The sequence below is a fragment of the Dipteris shenzhenensis genome, chromosome 10 (genome assembly GCF_047967505.1).
Source record: "Dipteris shenzhenensis isolate YYH24624 ecotype China chromosome 10, Dip_SZ_1.0, whole genome shotgun sequence".
NCBI lineage: Eukaryota > Viridiplantae > Streptophyta > Polypodiopsida > Gleicheniales > Dipteridaceae > Dipteris > Dipteris shenzhenensis.
In genome coordinates, this window is record NC_141605.1 from 21,519,489 (window position 1) to 21,539,617 (window position 20,129).

The window sequence follows — 20,129 nt, forward strand, 5'->3', positions numbered from 1 at the left end:
AGGTGTGAAACTAAGAAAGAGCTTATGAGTGGTTCTATAAGCCCACAAAACCTCAAGTATATGCACATCCCACTTCCTTTTCATGGTGTCTACTAGCTTAGACAAGGACCCACAAAGCAAACCATTAGTTTTTTCCACAAGACCATTGCATTGGGGATAATATGGAGTTGATACGACATGATTTATTTTCAATTTGTGCACCAAAGATTCAATCAAGTCATTCCTAAAAGACCTCCTTCCATCTGTAAGGATTTACAAAGTGCAACCAAAACGGGCACATATAAACTCCTTGAGAAATGATGCCACCGTTGTTGCTTTGTTGTTGACAGTAGCTTTTGCTTCTGCCCATCTAGTTGCATAATCAATTGCAACTAATATATAATACTTCCCTTGTGAAGAACGAGGAAGGGGGCCAACAAAATCCAAACCCCACCTCTCAAATGGACCATATGCTGGAATGGGATTCAAGGGCCAAGGAACCAATTGCTTGCATCCATATGCTTGGCATACCTCACAACTTTGGCACCACTCATGGATATCTTTGTTGAGTCGGGGCCAATAATACCCTGTGTTAAGGATCTTTCGAGTAGTGCTGACTGAAGCAAAGTGACCTGAACATTCATGACACAGCTCCATAATCCTTTTAGATTCTTCCAAGCTCACTACCCTCCTAAGAACCTTATCTTTACCTTGCTTGTATAGAACATCCCCAAGGATTATATAAGGACGAGCCTTCCTTGTGAGCCTCTGCTTTTGTTGAGGGGTCAATCCATGAGGAAAATCTCCTTTATCCAAGTAATATTGAACATCTTGGAGCTCTGGCCAACCTGTATCTATCAATGCAAGAGTAGCTTCAGTGAAAGAAGCCATAGCTTTAGTAGCCATCTCATCAGCTTGATGATTATCTTTTCTTTGAATATGCACAAACTTGCAAAACTCAAAAGCTTCCTTTAACTCCATCACTCTTTTATAAAGATCTTGTAGATTAGGACTCCGTTCCTTATAAACACCTTTCATTTGCCTAATGACCAGTTGAGAGTCTCCTTTAACCTCTACCTCTTTCACTCCTTCCTTTAGACAATCTTCTAATCCACAGATCAATGCATTGTACTCAACCACATTATTTGATATTGCTTCAGGAAATTGCCTACCCTTGGCCCATACCTCTTTTCCTTCTGGATCAAATAGAATTATCCCCCCAGCCCCACATTTTCTAAAAGGGCTAAAGGCTCCATCAAAATGCAGCTTGAAAGCTGTTGGCGGGGTCTCCAACTCTTCATCTAAGTCTTCCTTTGCCTTTGTTACTTCTTCTTCCTCCTTACCTGTAAGCAAATCTTCCAGAGAAGCTCTAGTGGTGCTTTCTGTAATAAAAGTGAAAGAGAACTCTTGAAGCTCACAAATCCACTTAGCAAACTTTCTAGCAGGATTGGATTTGCGAACCAAAAATTGTAAAGCAGGTTGAGACATAAGGAAGAAAAAAGGGCGAGGCAGCAATATTCATGTACTTGATCTTGGAATTGGGTCTGTCTGTGCAGAGCATTGAATTTGGTAATGATGTACATGTAGAAGTTTTATACTCTAAATGGATTGATTTGCCATCAGCAAGACCTCTTCTGGATGATGCATTTTGCTTTGAGCTTGTCCGGGGTAAAGACTTCTAGGGTTGAGGGAGTACATGGTGTCTTGTGTTTGGGGAAGGGGGCGAGAATATGGAAGAGATTGCACCAGTAATAAAGGCAGTATAGTGCTCTATCTTTTTTGCAATCATCTTTTTGGTGCCTCCATGGAGGAGTTCACTTCAGTTTACAAGGCTGAAAGAGCAAAGTGTTGCTTGCAATGGGGAGAAATCCACACATGAGAGTGATACAGTGTGAGTGGTGTGGAGAGTGTGGTCACGGGAAGAACAGATGCATTGAAGTCCAGTTATGTGTGATCCGACTCCGTGCCAGAGTGCAGAGAGCTCTAAAAGTGCTTGCCCGCAGGAAAAAGAATGCTCTTCGAATGCAGAGTGAGCTTCTTCAGTAGTGTATTTGCTGTTGCTTTCCAGTTTTACTGTGGTTGAGATAGGCCAGAATGTGGTAGTTGAAGGACTCCCAATCATATTCTTAGGCTCTTCTTGCATGCCAAGTTGCCTTAATCTTTGGATTTTCCATTCTTTCTCCCTGGCCACGTTGACAGCATCTTCAAAACTATCCAGATTCTTCAGCTCCACCTTCAAATGGAGTGAAGGCTTCAGGCTAGCTATGAAACGATCACACTTGATCATTTGAGGTGGTAACTCTGGAACAAGAGCTTCACACCATAAACTCCATAACCTCCCAAACTGAATAAGATACTGATTCACATCCTGCTCTTCCTCTTGCCTCATCTTGCACAGCTCTTTCCAAACTTCATTAGGGCTCCTGGCTTGTGCAAACCGTGCCAGGAAAGCTGCTCTCACCACTGTATACTCTGGATTTTGCTGCCGAGGATGAGCAGTCCTGAACGTAGCAACTTGAGTCTGCAGCCATGCTTTTGCATCTCCCTGCAAGCAATAATTCAGGATCTGAAACAAAATCTCAGGGGTTGCCTATCTTTCATAAGTGCTGTAAATTCCATCTTTTACAGGAATCTTACTGCATTCTTATATGGCATACCCTAGTACTCTGGGAAGTCCTGTAGAGGATGGGGATACATGAGTAATGTGAAGTGCTGGAACTGTGGAGAGTGGGGACATATCAGCCCTCACTGTGATAAACCAGCAAGAGTAGGTGAAGAAGTTTATCCCGTAATGCAAAAGACAAATGATAGGTGAGGAGACTTCAATGTGGAAGTGAAAGATCTAAATCAGCACCAGTGGAGTCAAATGGGAAGATAAAGGAAAGGGGAAGGCAATCAACCTGATCAAAGTGGAGACTAGTCCAAAGATCATGCCAGTGGCAAAGAGAACAAGGAGTGCCATAGGAGAAAATGGACCCTCTGCAAAAAAAGGGAAGCATGTGGAGTTTGATCTCAGCCCTCAGTCTCCTAAAAATAACAGTCGGAGGCCCAGGAAACATTACAAAACTTCAGATTTGCATATTGGTCAGCAGACCTATTTTTAAGAAATTGAGGACACACAGAGAACTTTTGCCTGTGCTGAGAGAGGAATTAAATAAGTTGCTCAAGGCTAGGCTGATATATCCAGTGGAGCATTCAGATTGGGACAGTCTAGTGGTAATCACTCCTAAGCACACAGGAGGATGGAGAGTATGGATTGATTACAAACCTCTCAATGCGGTAACAAAAACAATCATTATCCTCTTCCTTTTATTGATGATATATTGGATAGAATGGCAGGGTATGAGAAATACAATGTGTGTGATGGATATTCTGGATACTTTCAAATTTCAATTGCAGAGGAAGATCAAATCAAAACTACATTCATCACACCCTAGGGTTGCTTTTGTTACAGAGTAGTGCCATTTGGATTGAAGAATGCACCGGCATGGTATCAGGAGAATACTGATGAAGTGTTAGCCCCTTTCATTGATAAATTTGTGAGAGCATTTCTGGATGATATATGTGTGTACAGTTCCATGAGAGAGCATGCATGGAGGCTGGATCAAGTGTTCCACAGAATGGATGAAGCAGAAGGACAATTCAATCCACGGAAGTGTCATTTAGGATGCTCCAAAGTGAAGTTATTGGGACATATAGTATCTCAAAATGGCATTGAGCCTCTAATCCAGAGAAAGTGAAAGCCCTTATCTTACTTCCAGCTCCCTCTACATCTAAACAGTTACAGACTTTTGTGCAGAAAGTGAAGTATATGACAAGATTTATACATTTAGTCTCTCAGCTGTTCTATCCTTTGTAACAAGCTATGAAAGAAGAACCTCTGCAATGGAGTGAAGATTGTGAAGCAGTGTTCAATAGAGTGAAGAAGTGTTGGGAGAGATTGCTTGTGTGAAAGCTCCAGATTTCTCTCAGACCTTTTATGTGAACCCTTCATTTGGACTAGATGCTGTGGGAGCTATCTTATTGTAGAAAGGGGAGGAGTCCCGTTACATGAGGCATGTGTATTATGCTAGCAGAGTTAAGACAGAAGTAGAGAGGAGATATACAGAGGCAAAGCTGATTCAGTCCAGCTTGGTGTATGCTTGTAGGAAGTTCAGGGCATATCTTATCTCGAAGCCATTTGTGGTTTTGACTTGCTACCTTTTATTGCCTCAACTTGTTAATAAATCAACACTTTCCCGAATCACGATGAAGTGGTTGGTTAAGCTACAAGAATATACTTTCCCATTTCTAGTAGAGAGCACTTCCAGAGCCACACTGGCAGATCTGTTAACATACCAAGAGGTCCCATTCTGGTGAAGGAAGTGGAAAAGAAGATAAGCATGTTATTATTCCAAGAGCATCTATCTTGCATTTTGATGGCTCATACAGGAAGAGTTTACATCAAGCTAAAGGAGGCTATGTGATTACTGATTCAGATAGTAGGCTGATTTAGAAAAAGGGAGTTCATTTGGAAGCTGGAAGCAATAATGAGGCGGAGTATGCGGCATTATATGAGGGGTTACTGGTTGCACTTAAGCTGAAAATTCAGAAGATAATGATCAAGGGAGATTCTCTACTTGTTGTTAAACAGGTCTTGGGAAGTTGGCAAGCAAGAAACCCAAGGTTGAGAAGGTATCTAGCCAAAGTTAGAAGGCTGCTTCAACAATTTACAGCATGGGATATCCAGCATGTGTGAAGGGAGGATAATCAAATGGCACATGAATTAGCTCAGGAGATGAGTGATCAAGATCCAGTGATAGCAAGGCTTGAAGATCCTTTGTACAAAGGGAGAGAATTCCTGGCTCATATAGTGGATTTCTTACTTACTGGACATCTACAGTAGGATCTTAAGAAGAGTAAGAAATATCACTTCATACGCAAGAGCAGACAGTATATGATGATTGATGATGAGCTTTACATGAGAGGGGCTAATCAGATTTTGAGGAGTGTGCCCTGGAGAGAAGAAATATATTATATATTGTCATCCAGTCATGAAGGAGCTTGTGAAGGACACTATGCTTTTAAGATTACACTGCAGAAAATACTTCTGGAGGGTTATGTGTGGCCTTCAATACAGAAGGATGTCCATCACTGGTGTAGATCCTACCATGAATGTCAGAGGATGGGAAAAAGAATTCTTAAAATGGAGCCGAGAAATATTATGTTGGTTTGTGATATTTTTGAGAGATGGGGAATAGATGTAGTTAGTCCTCTACCCAGAACTGCCAGAGGGAAATGTTATATGTTGACAGCAATGGAGTACTTATCAAAATGGGCAGAGGTGAAGGCAGTGAAAAGAGTGGACAGAAAAGGGGCTGCTGATTTTATATATGAACACATATGCTGCAGATTTGGAATTCCCCTCGAGTTACTTTCAGATAATGGTCCGAAATTCAGAGGAGAAGTGATGGATTACTTGTGCAGTAAGTTGAATATATATCATAAGTACATCACTCCATATTACCCTCAGTGTAACGGGTTGAATGAGAATTTTAATGGAGATTTCAAATTGATGATGACTAAGATGACGGGAAGCCACACCAAAAACTGGGATTTGGAGATGAATCGAGTTTTGTGGGCATATAGGGTAGCGGTGAAGCACAACACTCAATTCTCTCCATTTCATTTGATATATGGGAAAGAAGCAATACTGCCATTAGATGTGGAGATACCAGCTTTAAAATTTTTCGTTGAAGAAGGATATGAGCCTGTAGACAGTTACAGAGAGAGATTACTGGCACTGTAGGTGATCCAATTAGACAGGGATTTGGCTTTTGAGCATTATGCCAGAGTGCAAATGCGGAGGCAAGAGCTGGAAAATGCAAAAATTAAGAAAAAAAAATCGAAGATGAAGACTTGGTTCTTAGATACAATAGCAAACTGGATAGTACTTTTCATACTGCTTTTCACACCAAGTGGGAAGGTCCATACAGTGTGGAGAAGAAATTTGAAAATGGAACTTATCAATTGACTTATTTAAATGGTAAGAAACATAAAAAGAGAGTCAATGGTGTCCGGTTGAAGAAATACTTTGCACGGTTGATGGTAGCACTGAAAGAGGAGGATCATGAAGATAATGAGCTATGGCAGAACCGGTGGAAGTCAGTGCAAAGTGAAGAGGAAGAAAATTTGGATCTTTCATCTCTTTTCGGCTCACTACTGGACATGAATGTCACAGCAAAAGAAGGGGGTTGCTAGAGATGTGTGGATAAAAATATAAATATGTTTTCCACTTGTTGCATGCTGATGGGTAGGTGCATAGCTATGTATATAGCTAGTTGATGGTGGCTTTGAGCTATGCATACTCTCATAAAAGATTCTACACTGATGTAGATAATTTCTTGAGAAGGTAGATACTTTACGGGGACTTTTGGGAAGTGATGAGTTGAAGTGTAGGTGCACCAGACAATCTAGAGCATGGTATCCAGAGTGTGACAATGTTGATTGTGGTTGTCTTGTAAACCGATTGATTCGGGATTGTATTCATCATATGTGGATGGTCGGTGCACCAGAACAATCCAGAGCATGGTATCCAGAGTGTGACAATGTTGATTGTGGTTGTCTTGTAAACCGATTGAGTCGGGATTGTATTCATCATATGTGGATGGTCGGTGGGCAATTAGATGCTAAGCGTTTGTGGCATGCATTGGTGTGCCTAAGGTTGGAATGTGGATAGAGGCCTTGGTCTAAGATTTGTGGGAATCCTTGCGAGTGATAAAAAGGCAACATGAGGTGGCTAATTAAGGTGATGTGGCTTATATCAAGGAAGACAAGCCATGCATGCAACGTGCTACGTGATGGAAGAAGAGTTTTCTAGATGGTGAGTTGGAGTTACGTGGAAAAGGTGGTTGGATAATGATCCGGAAGGGAGTGCACGTCGCTACTGTGTGGGCTAGGAGGATCTGTGATGAAGGGGAGGGAGTTCACGGGAGGGAAGGTGCTAGTGGAGAGGTCGACGGTGGCTAGTGTGGAGGGCTTCATGGTCTTGGGTGATGGGATCGCGACAGGGTGGAGGACAGATACGAGGGAGACAAAGAGAGCACGAGAGCTCTGAGGGAATCATAGGCTCACAGCACAGGAGGAGGTGAGCTAAGAGGCAACGAGGAGATAGCTGGGATGATACGTGAGCTCAGGGACGGGGAACTTCGGGTGTTGCTGTGGATCTTCATGTGAAAGGGAAGAGAAGGAGTCCGTGAACTTGGGTGAACTGGACAGACAGTTGCTGGTGTGGAAGCTTATCGTGGGCCGGGCTGCTGGTCGTTGAGGGAAAGGGAGTTCGGTGAGGAGGAGGACTACGTGGGAGAAACAGTTTGGAGAGCTGGAGCGGGACTACCTATTGAAGCCACTATCGAGTCGGCCATCTTTTTGGGCTGTGTGTTAAGGAAAGGGAGCTTGGCTGCCTGGTAGAGGCCTAAGATGCCACCTTGGCTCGCTGAAATGCTTCATGGAGGTCGTAAACTGGTTGAGTGGAGCTCATTGGTCAAGTCAAGGAGGTGGCGCTATGTTGTTGATTGGAGCTCTTGTGTGTAGCTCGCGTTTTAGAGGGGACGGTATACCTGACGTGAACGATGGGAGGTGGAGGTCTACACTGAATTTGATGGCGGTTTGGTTGGCTCGAGTCTATGCTGGTTCGGCCGTTTGCTTGCGTAGGTCCATGAACTAAGGAGTACTAAGGTGGCTTTTGATGAGTCTGAGGCGCAGTTCTAAAAATAAATGTACCAAAGATAGATGGCTCCTTTGAAGGAAGTCTCGTTGATGAGCATGTGTTAGTAGTGGCTAGATCCCATATACTCACGGTGTTCTAGTGTGGGCTTCTCTCATAAGATATTGGTTGTCGGTTATGCTGAGAAGGCAGATGGTGTCTTGCTTTTGCATTGAGCTTATGATAATTCTCGGAGGCAATGGTTTGTTGACAGAAGATGTCTAGGTCCCTATGAACAATCTTGTGTGAGACTAGAAAAACTGAAAAGAATGATAATTTTAGTGTAAATAGAAAAATGTTTTTGGTCTTTGAGATGAACCCCAGGGTGGAGGCAATCATTGTACCATGACATGTGCAGTATGAAACAATATACAATGAAGTTACAGAGGAGGGGTGGATTCTTATCCTACAGATAACTGATGAGATAGCTGCAAGATTGGGGTTTCCCAAGAACCAGTGGCCGAGAAATCTATTTTATGAAATAGATATGATACCAAAATATGAATTTTTCTAAGACTAGAGTGTAGATATCCTATTAGAGTGATTTGAGTGTGGGATTTGATTCTATAGATATTCTTGTGGAAGGAGATAGAGGGATACCAGTAGAGGAGTTACTAGAGAAAATGAAAAAAACCAAAAAATGTATTTTTGTTTAGAGGTAGAATCACAGTATGATACAGTGTGCTTCAACTAGGACTTTCAGTTTGAAGAAATCCTCAACTTTGAAGCACAAGGTGTGTGGCACCTACTCTTGTATGTAAATGATGAAGAGTGGCAGGGTATTGTGTTACTAGCAATGGAAGACCTCCAGGAAGAAATTCTCTGGATGAGTCTTTGTACAGATGTTGAGTTTGATGAGTGGATATAAATACCAAAAAAACAGAAAATTGTATATTCATTACCCGATCTTGGAATTGGGTCTGTCTATGCAGAGCATTGAATTTGGTAATGTTGCATATGTAGAAGTTTTATACTGTAAATGGATTGATTTGCCATTAGCAGGACCTCTTTTGGATGATGTGTTTTGCATTGAGCTTGTCCAGGGTGAAGAGTTCCAGAGTTAAAGGAGTATATGGTGTTTGGTGTTTGGGGAAGGGGGTGAGAATATGGAAGAGATTGCAGTAGTTATAAAGGCAATATAGTGCTCTATCTTTTTTGCAATCAACAGTGTGTGTTTTCCCACGAGACACAATCCATTCTTGAAGAGGCACATGCTGGCATAGGTGGAGGGCATATGGCCTCAGATGCTACGGATCGGACGATCATGCACACTGGGTTCTCGTGGCCCAAGCATTTCCGCGACTGCCATGCTCATGTGACCCGATGTGTATCATGTCAAAGAGTAGGCCCCAAGCCTACAAGACGCGGGTACCTTCCTCCCAAACCATTCACTCCAATGCCTCCCTTCTATCGTTGGAGATTGGATTTCATTGGGCCTATCTCTCTTGCCACACACCGAGGGAATAAGTATGGTCTACTTGCCACCGACTATGGAACCAAACGGTGATTGCAAAAAAGATAGAGCACTATACTGCCTTTATAACTATTACAATCTCTTCCATATATTCACCCCTACTCCAAACACCAGACACCATAGACCCCCTCAAACTTGTAAGTCTTCATCCCAGACAAGTTCAAGCAAAACACATCATCCAAAAGTGATCTTGCTGATGGCAATGGCAGATTGATCCACTCAGAGTATAAATTTTCTACATGTGCATCATTACCAAATTCAATGCTCTACACAAACGGGCCCAATTCCAAGATCAAGTACATGAATATACAGTTTCCTGTTTTTTATTTATATCCACTCATCAAACTCAACATCAGTACAAAGACTCATCCAGAGAATTTCTTCTGGAAGGTCTTCCATTGCTGGTAACACAACACCCTGCCACTCTTCATCATTTATATACAACAGTAGGTGCCACACACCTAGTGCTTTGAAGTTGAGGATTTCTTCAAACTGAAAGTTTCAGCTGAACCACACTGTATCATATTGTGATTCTACCTCTAAGAAAAAATATATTTTTTTATTTTTTTCATTTCCTCCAAAAACTCCTCTACTGTATCACTCTATCTTCTTTCACAAAAATATCTACAGAATCAAACCCATACTCAAATGACTCTGATATAATATCTACACTCTAGTCTTAAAAAAATTTCATATTCTTGTATCATATCTATCTCATAAAATAGATCTCTCGGCCACTGGCTCCTGGGAAACTCCAATCTTGCAGCTATCTCATCTATTATCTGTAGAATAAGAATCCACCGCTCCTCTGTCACTTCATTGCATATTTCTTCATATTGCACATGTCGAGATACAATAATACCCTCCACCCTGTGGTTCATCTCGAGTACCAGAAACATTTTAGTTACTTCAAGGTTATAAATCTCCTCAGCTCTTCTGGTCTCACACAAGACTGTTCATAGGAACTTAGACATCTTCTATCAGCAAACCATTGTCTTCGAGAATTATCACAACCTCAATGCAAGAGCAAGACACCATCTGCCTTCTCAACATGACCAACTACTGATATCTTGTGAGGGAAGCTCACACTAGAACTCCGTGAGTATATGGGATCTAGGCAATGCTAACACATGCTCATCAACGAGACTTCCTTCAAAGAAGTCATCTATTTTTGCTACCATTTGCTTTAGAACTGCGCCTCAAACTATATACCAAATTCACAAGGTGCTAGCTATGACCAGCAAGCAACTCATTGCTTCAACCAAGCTTCCAGCCTTAGATTTCTTACTTGCCTCCTTTCACACTATCATAACCATGCACTTATTTCTCGCCTAGCTTCCACCCATCAGCTTTTGTCTTGCATGACAATCATGGTTCTCGGTTCCTTTCCTGCTCACAGAGTACTCGAAGCTCATGAACTTCCGGCTTCCATCATCCGTCACCTCCAATCCTTATAGAAGCGTCGCCTCTCAAGAGCTCTCTCTCTTGTTGTTCTCTTGTTCACCTAGCTCCCTTCCAAAAACTCCAGCCAGCCCAAAGTCATCCTCCACTAAGTCCAATCACCGTCTCTTCTTGCGCGATCCTGGACCTCCATCTGCTCTTCGTTGCGCCTCTTCGTAGCTTCTTTTTCTCCACCGACCACCAGTAGTAGCCCCTGGTCTCTCCTCGGCCACTATACACCAAGCTTGTAGTCGCGATCCCCCAGCTACACTCAAGGAACTCTCTTGCAGTGTTGCAGCCTCACTGTCATGGAATTCCCTTACTCCTCAAGCTCCCGTCCTTCTTCCTCTATCACGATCCCCTTTCAGCTTTGGGTGTCGGCCTTTTCTCTCCCATTTCCCTCCTTGCTATTCGCTCATGTATGTGTCCTTCCGCCCTCAGAAGCTTGCCACCCCGTTGGCTTTCATCCACCCAAGCCCATGCAGTCGCAATAGCCTTCCCCAGCTCCTATCCCGGTGTCTTCTCTATGTACGCAATCCCCTTTTCAGCTCCTACCCCAGTGTCCTCTCTGTGTACGCAATCCCCAACCTCCAGCCCGTCACCTCTATCTCTCGTTGCCCCCGTCTGCTCAACCTCAAGCTCTCCTGTCCCAAGCTTCCATCGACCTTCCACCGCTCCTCTTAATCCACCAAAAGCTCTCGCGAGTCCAGCCACCATTTCCTTTTTTCTGCCCCCTTCTTCCCTACTCAGCATCTCCCCGGTGTAGGCCTTCCCTCCCAAGCTTCGCCCTTTCTGCTGTTCACTTATGCACCTCCTTGCTCGTCAACCCCCCTGCCTCTCCTTCTGAGACCCTCCAAGCCTTATCTCTCCAAACTCCCCCCTAGCTCCACTTGAAGTCTCGATCCCTCACCGTCTTCCATTTTCCTTTCAAAGTAGTGGCCCCCTTTACAAGTCCCTAAGCTCTCCCAAAATAACAGTCAAGCTCTCCCGCTGGATCTCTGCTTGCCACAGCAACCATCCTCACGTACGTGATCCCGTTCTTTCTCCAGAAGCTTCTCTTTCTTTTTTCACGTAGCATGCATGGCTTATCTTCTTCTTTTTTTAAACACGTCATCCCATGCTTTTTAACCCCTCTCAAAGGTTTTCTTAAACCTTAGGTCCATTAATCCCAAACCTTAGGCTTTAAGCACATCCTCATTCACGACCTTCAAGCAAAACCTTGGGTGCTTGATTGCCGCATATGATCACACATTCATGAAGGCCACAACCCAAGATATAATTGCTCACAGGACTTACAAATCAGGAACCACTCATGGCAAGATAAACATAACTCAGGACAACAATGAAAGACATGCCATCCTACACCAAATGCTCTGGAGTGCATGATGCACCCACACTGCTCTATCATCATATCCTAAGAGTCCTTGCAAAGTATCTACCTTCTCAAGAAAATATCTACACCAGTGTAGAGTCTTTTATGAGAGTGTCCATAGCTCAAAGCCACCATCAACTAGCTATGTACATAGCTATGCACCTACCCATTAGCATCCAACAAGCGGAAAACATATTTACATTTTATCCACACATCTCTAGCAACCCCTTTCTTCTATTGTGACATTCATGTCCAGCAGTGAGCCAAAAAGAGATGAAAGATCCAAATTTTTGTCTTCTTCACTTTGCACTGACTTCCACCGGTTCTGCCACAACTCATTATCTTCATGATCCTCCTCTTTCAGTACTACCATCAACCATGCAAAGTATTTCTTCAATTGGACACCATTGACCCTCTTCTTATGTTTTTTACCATCTAAACTAGTTAATTGATAAGTTCCATTTTCAAATTTCTTCTCCACTCTGTATGGACCTTCCCACTTGGTTTGAAAAGCAGTATGATAAGTACTATCTAGTTTGCTATTGTAGCTGAGAACTAGGTCTCCATCTTCGATTTCCTTTTTCTTAATTTTTGCATTTTTCAATTCTTGCCTCCATGTTTGTACTTTGGCATAATGCTCAAAAGCCAAATCCCTGTTTAACTTCATCACCTGCAGTGCCAGTAATTCCTTCCTGTAACTGTCTACAGGCTCGTACCCTTCTTCAACCAAAAATTTTAAAGCTGGTATTTCCACATCCAATGGCAGTATTGCTTCTTTCCCATATACCAAATGAAATGGAGAAAATGCTGTGCTTCACCGCTACCCTGTATGCCCACAAGACTTGATTCATCTCCAAGTGTCAGTTTTAGGTATGGCTTCCTGTCATTTTAGTCATCATCAATTTGAAATCTCCATTAAAATTCTCATTTAACCCATTACAGGGTAATATGGAGTGATGTACTAATGATTTATATTCAGCTTACTGCACAAGTAATCCGTCACTTCTCCGCTGAATCCTGGACCATTATCTGAAAGTAACTCCAGGGGAATTCCATATCTGCAGCATATGTCCCTTTGCTGTCCACTCTTTTTACTGCCTTCACCTCTGCCCATTTTGATAAATACTCCACTGCGGTCAACCTATAACATTTCCCTCTGGCAATTCAGGGTAGAGGACCAACTGCATCTATTCCCCATCTCTCAAAAATATCATAAACTAGCATAATATTTCTCGGCTCCATTTTAAGAAGTCCTTTTCCCATCCTCTGACATTCATGGCAGGATCTACACCAATGCTGCACATCCTTCTGTATTGAAGGCCACACATAACCCTCCAGAAGTATTTTCTGCAGTGTAATCTTAAAAGCATAGTGTCCTCCACAAGCTCCTTCATGACTGGATGACAGTATATAATATATTTCTTCTCTCCAGGGCACTCTCCTCAAAATCTGATCAGCCCCTTTCATGTAAAGCTCATCATCAATCATCATATACTGTCTGCTCTTGCATATGAAGTGATATTTCTGACTCTTTTTAAGCTCCTGAGGTAGATGTCTAGTAAGTAAGAAATCCACTATCTGAACTAGGAATTCTCTCCCTCTGTACAGTGGACCTTCAAGCCTTGCTATCATTGGATCTTGATCACTTATCTCCTGAGCAAATTCATGTGCCATTTGATTATCCTCCCTTCGCACATGCTGGATATTCCATGCTGTAAATTGTTGAAGTAGCCTTCTTACTTTGGCTAGATACCTCTCAACCTCGAGTTTCTTGGCCAACTTCCCAGGACCTGTTTAACAACAAGTAGAGAATCTCCCTTGATCATTATCTTCTGAATTTTCAGCTTAAGTGCAGTCAGTAATCCCTCATATAATGCTGCATACTCCGCCTCATTATTGCTACCAGCTTCCAGATGAACTCCTTCTTTCTGAATCAGCTTGCTCTCTAATTCAGTAATCACATAGCCTCCTTTAGCTTGATGTAAACTCTTCTTGTATGAGCCATCAAAATGCAAGATAGATTCTCCTGGAATGATAGCATGCTCCTCTTTATATATCTTCTTCTCCACTTCCTTCACCAAAATGGGACCCTCTTTGTATGTTAATAGATCTGCCAGTGTGGCTCTGGAAGTGCTCGCCACCAGAAATGAGTAAGTATATTCTTGCAGCTCAACCAACCAATTCATCATACTTCGAGAAAGTGTTGAATTATTAACAAGCTGAGGCAATAAAGGATAGCAAGTCAAAACCACAAATGGCTTCGAGATAAGATATGCCATGAACTTCCTGCAAGCATACACCAAGCTTGACAGAATCAGCTCTGCCTCTGTGTATCTCCTCTCTGCTTTTGTTTTCAATCTGCTAGCATAATATACAGGATTCATGTAACGGGACTCCTCCCCTTTTTGCTATAAGATGGCTCCCACAACATCTGGTCCAAATGAAGGATTCACATAAAAGGTCTGAGAGAAATCTGGAGCTTTCACACAAGCAATCTCTCCCAACACTTCCTTCAATCTATTCAACACTGCTTCACAATCTTCACTCCATTGTAGAGATTCTTCTTTCATAGCTTGTTGCAAAGGATACAACAGCTGAGAGACTAAATGTATAAATTTTGTCATATACTTCACTTTCTGCACAAAAGTCTGCAACTGTTTAGATGTAGAAGGAGCTGGAAGTAAAATAAGGGCTTTCAGCTTCTCTGGATCAGGCTCAATGCCATTTTGAGATACTATATGTCCCAATAACTTCACTTTGGAGCATCCCAAATGACACTTCCATGGATTGAATTGTCCTCGTGCTTCATCCATTCTGTGGAACACTTGATCCAGCCCCCATGCATGCTCTCTCTTGGAACTGTACACGCATATATTATCCAGAAATGATCTCACAAATTTATCAATGAAAGGGGCTAACACTTCATCAGTATTCTCCTGATACCATGCCGGTGCATTCTTCAATCCAAAAGACACTACTCTGTAACAAAAACAACCCCAAGGTGTGATGAATGTAGTTTTGATTTGATCTTCCTCTGCAATTGAAATTTGAAAGTATCCAGAATATCCATCACACAGACTGTATTTCTCATACCCTACAACTCTATCCAATATATCATCAATAAAAGGAAGGGGATAATGATTGCTTTTTGTTACCGCATTGAGAGGTTTGTAATCAATGCATACTCTCCATCCTCCTGTGTGCTTAGGAATCATTACCACTAGACTGCCCCAATCTGAATGCTCCACTAGATATATCAGCCCAGCCTTGAGCAACTTATTTAACTCCTCTCTCAGCACAGGTAAAAGCTCTCTGTGTGTCCTCAATTTGTGAAAAATAGGCGTGCTACCTTCTTTTAGCTCAATGTGCATTGGCTCACATCTGAAACCTCGGATCTCTTCATGTGAGGTAATAAACAGCTGAGGATATTGATGAATGACCTTCATATACTCCTCCTCCTCCATTTCTTCCAGACTAGAATCCAGCATGGACAGCAATATCTCTTCTCTCTCTGTCTGGGAAGGTGGGGGTTGCATCAAGTTATCCATATCTTCAAGCTTACTCTCCTCCTTAGCTTCTTGTATCTCTGCTGCCTGCAATTCATATGCATCATACTCCCTCAACAAAAATGATACTTGCCTCTCCTCCTCCTCCTTAGCTTCTTGTATCTCTGCTGCCCGCAATTCATATGCATCATACTCCCTCAACAGAAATGATACTTGCCCCTCCTCCTCAGATGTAGTACTTTCTTCTTCTGTCTCTCTATCGGACTCCTCTTCCATGCTTGTTTCTTCCGGTTCTTCTTCTATTTCTTGTCTACTGCTCATATCAAATTTCTTGGCCTTTTCCTTCTTATTATGCACTATAATTGTACCCATCTTCCAATTTTGTATTGCTCCCACCTGTCTAAGCCAAGGTCTGCCCAAAATCAGCGGGTATGCTCCCAAACCAGCAGGCAGAATGTGGCAATTAATGCAACATGATACTCCAAAAGCATCCACTACTACTCCCGCGCATATACCTAGACACTTCACCTTCGCATGGTTTGCCAATTGGAGCCTAAAATCTGAATGTGCATTCAATTTTAGCCTCAAGCTCTCCATACATGCCTAAGTGATGACACTTATCTGTGCACCGCCATCAACATATGCCTCTCCAACACTCATACCTCCACACCATGCATCCACTGCAGGGCATAAATCTCTTCCACAGACATCATCTCCATCTCTCCTCTTGTAGGTTCCTGCTCATTACTTTTTCTGGGATTAGCTAACTTCTTCCATTCTCTCTTGAGCTTTGGGCATAACCAAGTAATTGTGCAAAAGTTATATTGGCTGTCCTCCCCTTCAAATCATTCATCAGTGTGTATTCCTCTTGTCCTTGACCCATATACAAATCTGAAATTTTGTAATGTTTCATGGGCCTCCGACTCTTCTTTTTAGGAGATTGAGGGCTGAGATCAAACTTCACATGCTTCCCTTTTTTGTAGAGGGTCCATTTTCTCCTATTGCACTCCTTGTTCTCTTTGCCACTCGCATGATCTCCGGAATAGTCTCCACCCTGATCAGGTTGATTGCCTTCCCCTTTCCTTTATCTTCCCATTTGACTCCACTGGTAGAGGGCTGATTCAAATCCTTCACTTCCACATTAAAGTCTCCTGACCTGTCATTTGTCTTCTGCATTACAGGATAAACTTCTCCACCTACTCTTGCTGGTTTATCACAGTGAGGGCTGATATGTCCCCACTCTCCACAGTTCCAGCACTTCATATTGCTCATGTATCCCCGTCCTCTACCTATTCCAATTGAATTTCCTTCGACTTCTATTAAGTAAGAAAGAAACCCGCTAGAGCAAGCTCTGTGCGGAAATACACCATGCTAAGCATGTAATAAAAACACCTCAGAGGAATGAGGTAGAAAGAAACCAAGGCTGAGGCTGAAAATGCCATCTCAACCCTATAGAAGTCTCAGCAAAAAAGGGAGAGTCTCTCCAATCTCTGAGAAAAGTAACTCTCCTGGAGGAGGCTGCTCGAGATGATCCTTGCATGGTCGCCCAAATGGCCATCAGTGTGTGTATCGTATCTGTCCAAGTACTGGCCAAGATCTGAGAAGGGTGAACCTGAGAACCCTCCAAAGCCTCAGTGCATCTGGCTCTCCAAATGTGCCATGCTGCAATGCTAGCTAGGATCTCCCATGGAGAGTCCTCGACCAAGGAGTGAGCAGCCCTGAAAAGAGTGGCCGGAACATCCTCTAGAGAGCACGACTCCACAAGGTGTCGTCGGATGTGAAGAGCCCAAGAGGAGTCAAGTCTCTCAAAAAATACCTAGGGCCCTGAAAGAGTAAGCCAAGCCACTGATCCCTAGGTCATATAGAAAGGTAGGCGAACAAAAGTGCTGAAAAGTCTTGCAATCCCCTTCCATATGATTCTCGCCTGTCTGCAATCCCATAGACAATGTTGTATTGTCTCCAAAGCAGAAAGGCAGCGAGGGTAAGAAGGGTCAGCTCCGAACTTGGATCTCCAATGGTTCACTGCTATCCCACCATGAATAGAAAGCCAAAAGAAGAGAGTGATTTTTCTATTCTGGTGGGATTTCCAGAGCCTCTGCCAAAAAGTTCTCTGCAAGTCAGCAGAAATCTAAAAGTTCTCCCAATGATGAGCTCTGGTAGGCTTCCAACCCCTAGAGCTGAGCTGGAATTTCCTGGCATTACTGACCATGTAACAAAAGAAGGGGATGCCCTTCTCTCGGTGCCCTTCCTCTATCCATTCCCATTCCCCAGGGTCCCACTGCAAAAACTTGATTGGGACACCTCCATAGAGCCACAGCCTCCATGAGCCAAGGGCGAGGAGAAGCGGGTCAGGATCCAGGTACCACTGTGAAAGAGAGCCATGCTCCATGAAACCCACTATCCTGGCTGGCTGAAACGGTACCTCCAACAAGATACCGTCTGTGGATCTAGACAGCCTGCCCCCCGAAGAAACATCAAATACTAAGGAATCCTCATGTGGGTCAAGAAAAGCAATCACCTGTAAAGGAACTCCCAATCTGGAAAATGCCCCCATTCAGGTGGAGCAAGTAAGAGGCATGTCATCTGTGTCCACCCAATCCAAGGGCAAGGCTGCATCAATCTGTTGGACTCTCCCTGCACTCCCTCTGAGATTAAGAACCATCTGGGCCTGTTGGTTTGCAGGAAGCTTCCTAAAGGCTTTCCATGCTCCCATTGTAGATGCAGGGCCCCTTTCCCATCTTGGCCACTGCATGTAAGGAGAAGCTCCAAGTGGTCTGCCAAGCTCATCCAAAATCCTGTCATTCCACATGATAAACTGCCTTTCAATCTCTTCATGGGTGGATGGGGGAATCCTGCGAAGAGTACTCCTGAAGCTGGTCCATCCTTTCAGCATAGCAACCATAAGAGGGGAAGAGGGAGACCTGAGGTGGGCTGTGGTGAAAACCCATCTAGTACTGTGTGTCCAATCCTCTCCTGAAGTGGGCATGCGAGACTGTATGCATCTGATAAAAAAATCCTTCCAAGGCTCTTGTCCTGGCATAAGCCCTCTCACAACGAACTTGCAGAGTAAAGCTCTGCACTGTAGATCTGGGTCGATGATATTCAAACCCCCTTCTCTTGTAGGAAGAATTAAGGTCTCCCAAGCCACCCTGGCTCTAGCATCAGTTGTGCCATCTAGACCACTCCATAAAAAGTTTCGTACAGGCCTCTTAAGCTGAGTGATATAATCCCTAGAGTGGCAACAACAAGAGCATACAAACCATGCTGTGGCTAGAAGAACCTGGTTAACCACCACCATCCTGGAGGCCAAGTCAAGTTTGGCTGAGCTCCAGAAAAGGAGCTTTCTTCTAATGCTTTCCAACACCGGAGCAAACTGTTGTGAGGGAGAGATGCCCACCCCAATGTGGCAGCCCAAATATCTGACGGAGAAGCCCCTCTGTACCCAAGTGAAGCCAATATCATTACCCCAATCCGGGGTGTCATCCTCGCAAATCCAAAAACCACTGGATTTATGCCAATTAATGTGTGCACCTGCAGCCGTGCAAAACAAATCCAAGGCTGTCTGGAAGGAAGTGAGTGTCCTGGGGGAGGCATCCAAAAAAACAGCCGTGTCATCTGCCAACTCACTATCCAGCAGCTCTTCTTCCCGACGGATAGGAAGCCTTAGCCCATAAATATCAGCTTGAGATCTAATGTAGATACTCATAGCTTCCGCCACAAACAAGAAAAGAAACGGGGCAAGAGGACAAGGATACTCCTCTAATCCATGCATCTGAAAAACCAAAGCGAGATAGAGTACCCTCTAAAAAATCCCAGTCTATTCGTCGTAAGCTTTCTCAAAGTCCAAGAGTAGAATGGCCAATCTTTTGCGGCTCTGCATGGCCCATTCTGAGGCCTCCCAAAATGAGAAGATATTATCAAAAATACTTCTGCCATGCACAAACCCTGTCTACGTGTCATGAATCAAATCTGGAAAAAAAACCTATAGCCGCAGACTCATGGCTTTCGCCAGAATCTTGTAAAAAGTGCCCAAAAGAGTGATGGGTCTCCATTGAGATACAAGATTCCTAATACCCCCCTTTGGGATTAGATGAATGAGACCATCTGTAAGTGAGTCCGACATCTCACCAGAGTCCCACACGCCCTGCAGAGCTGATGTAATATGATCACCAATCTGCTTTCAAAAAGTAATAAAAAAGGAGGGGTTAAGTCCATCTGAACCTGGGCACTTGCCCTTGTGAAGGGCAAGTAATGCAGTCTTGAATTTTGCATTGGTGAAAGGTGCATCCACAGAAACATATATCTCATCCTTCACCAATACAGGGATACGCTGCCAAATAACCTCTCTGGCATCATCAATGGCCTGTGTGCCTGGATCTACAGTAAGAAGGGATGCAAAAAAATATGAAGCTACACGCATGATAGCATCAGGATCTGACTGTAACACCCTGTCTGAGTCAACAAGCTGCGAAACACTATCTCTACTATGTCTGGGCCCATGAGTAGAGAAAAAGTGTTTGTTGACGCTGCCACCCATCTGAATCCAAAAGGATTCCCGTGCATGAAAGGCATACTCTGCTCTCTGATCCAACAATGTCTGCAAATGAGCCCTTG

General features: G+C 43.4%; 1 protein-coding gene across 1 annotated transcript in view; it reads right to left on the minus strand.

The window, feature by feature from the left end:
- Positions 1-223: 223 nt before the first annotated feature.
- The window catches only part of LOC147897552 (uncharacterized), a 303,051-nt gene continuing 283,145 nt past the window's right edge, over positions 224-20,129 (minus strand). Inside the window, exons 13-14 of the mRNA XM_087380043.1 lie at positions 511-611; positions 224-242 (exon numbers count right to left, since the gene is read on the minus strand). Of these exons, the coding sequence (XP_087236169.1) occupies positions 224-242; positions 511-611 (120 nt within the window). The remainder of the gene's footprint in view (positions 243-510; positions 612-20,129) is intronic.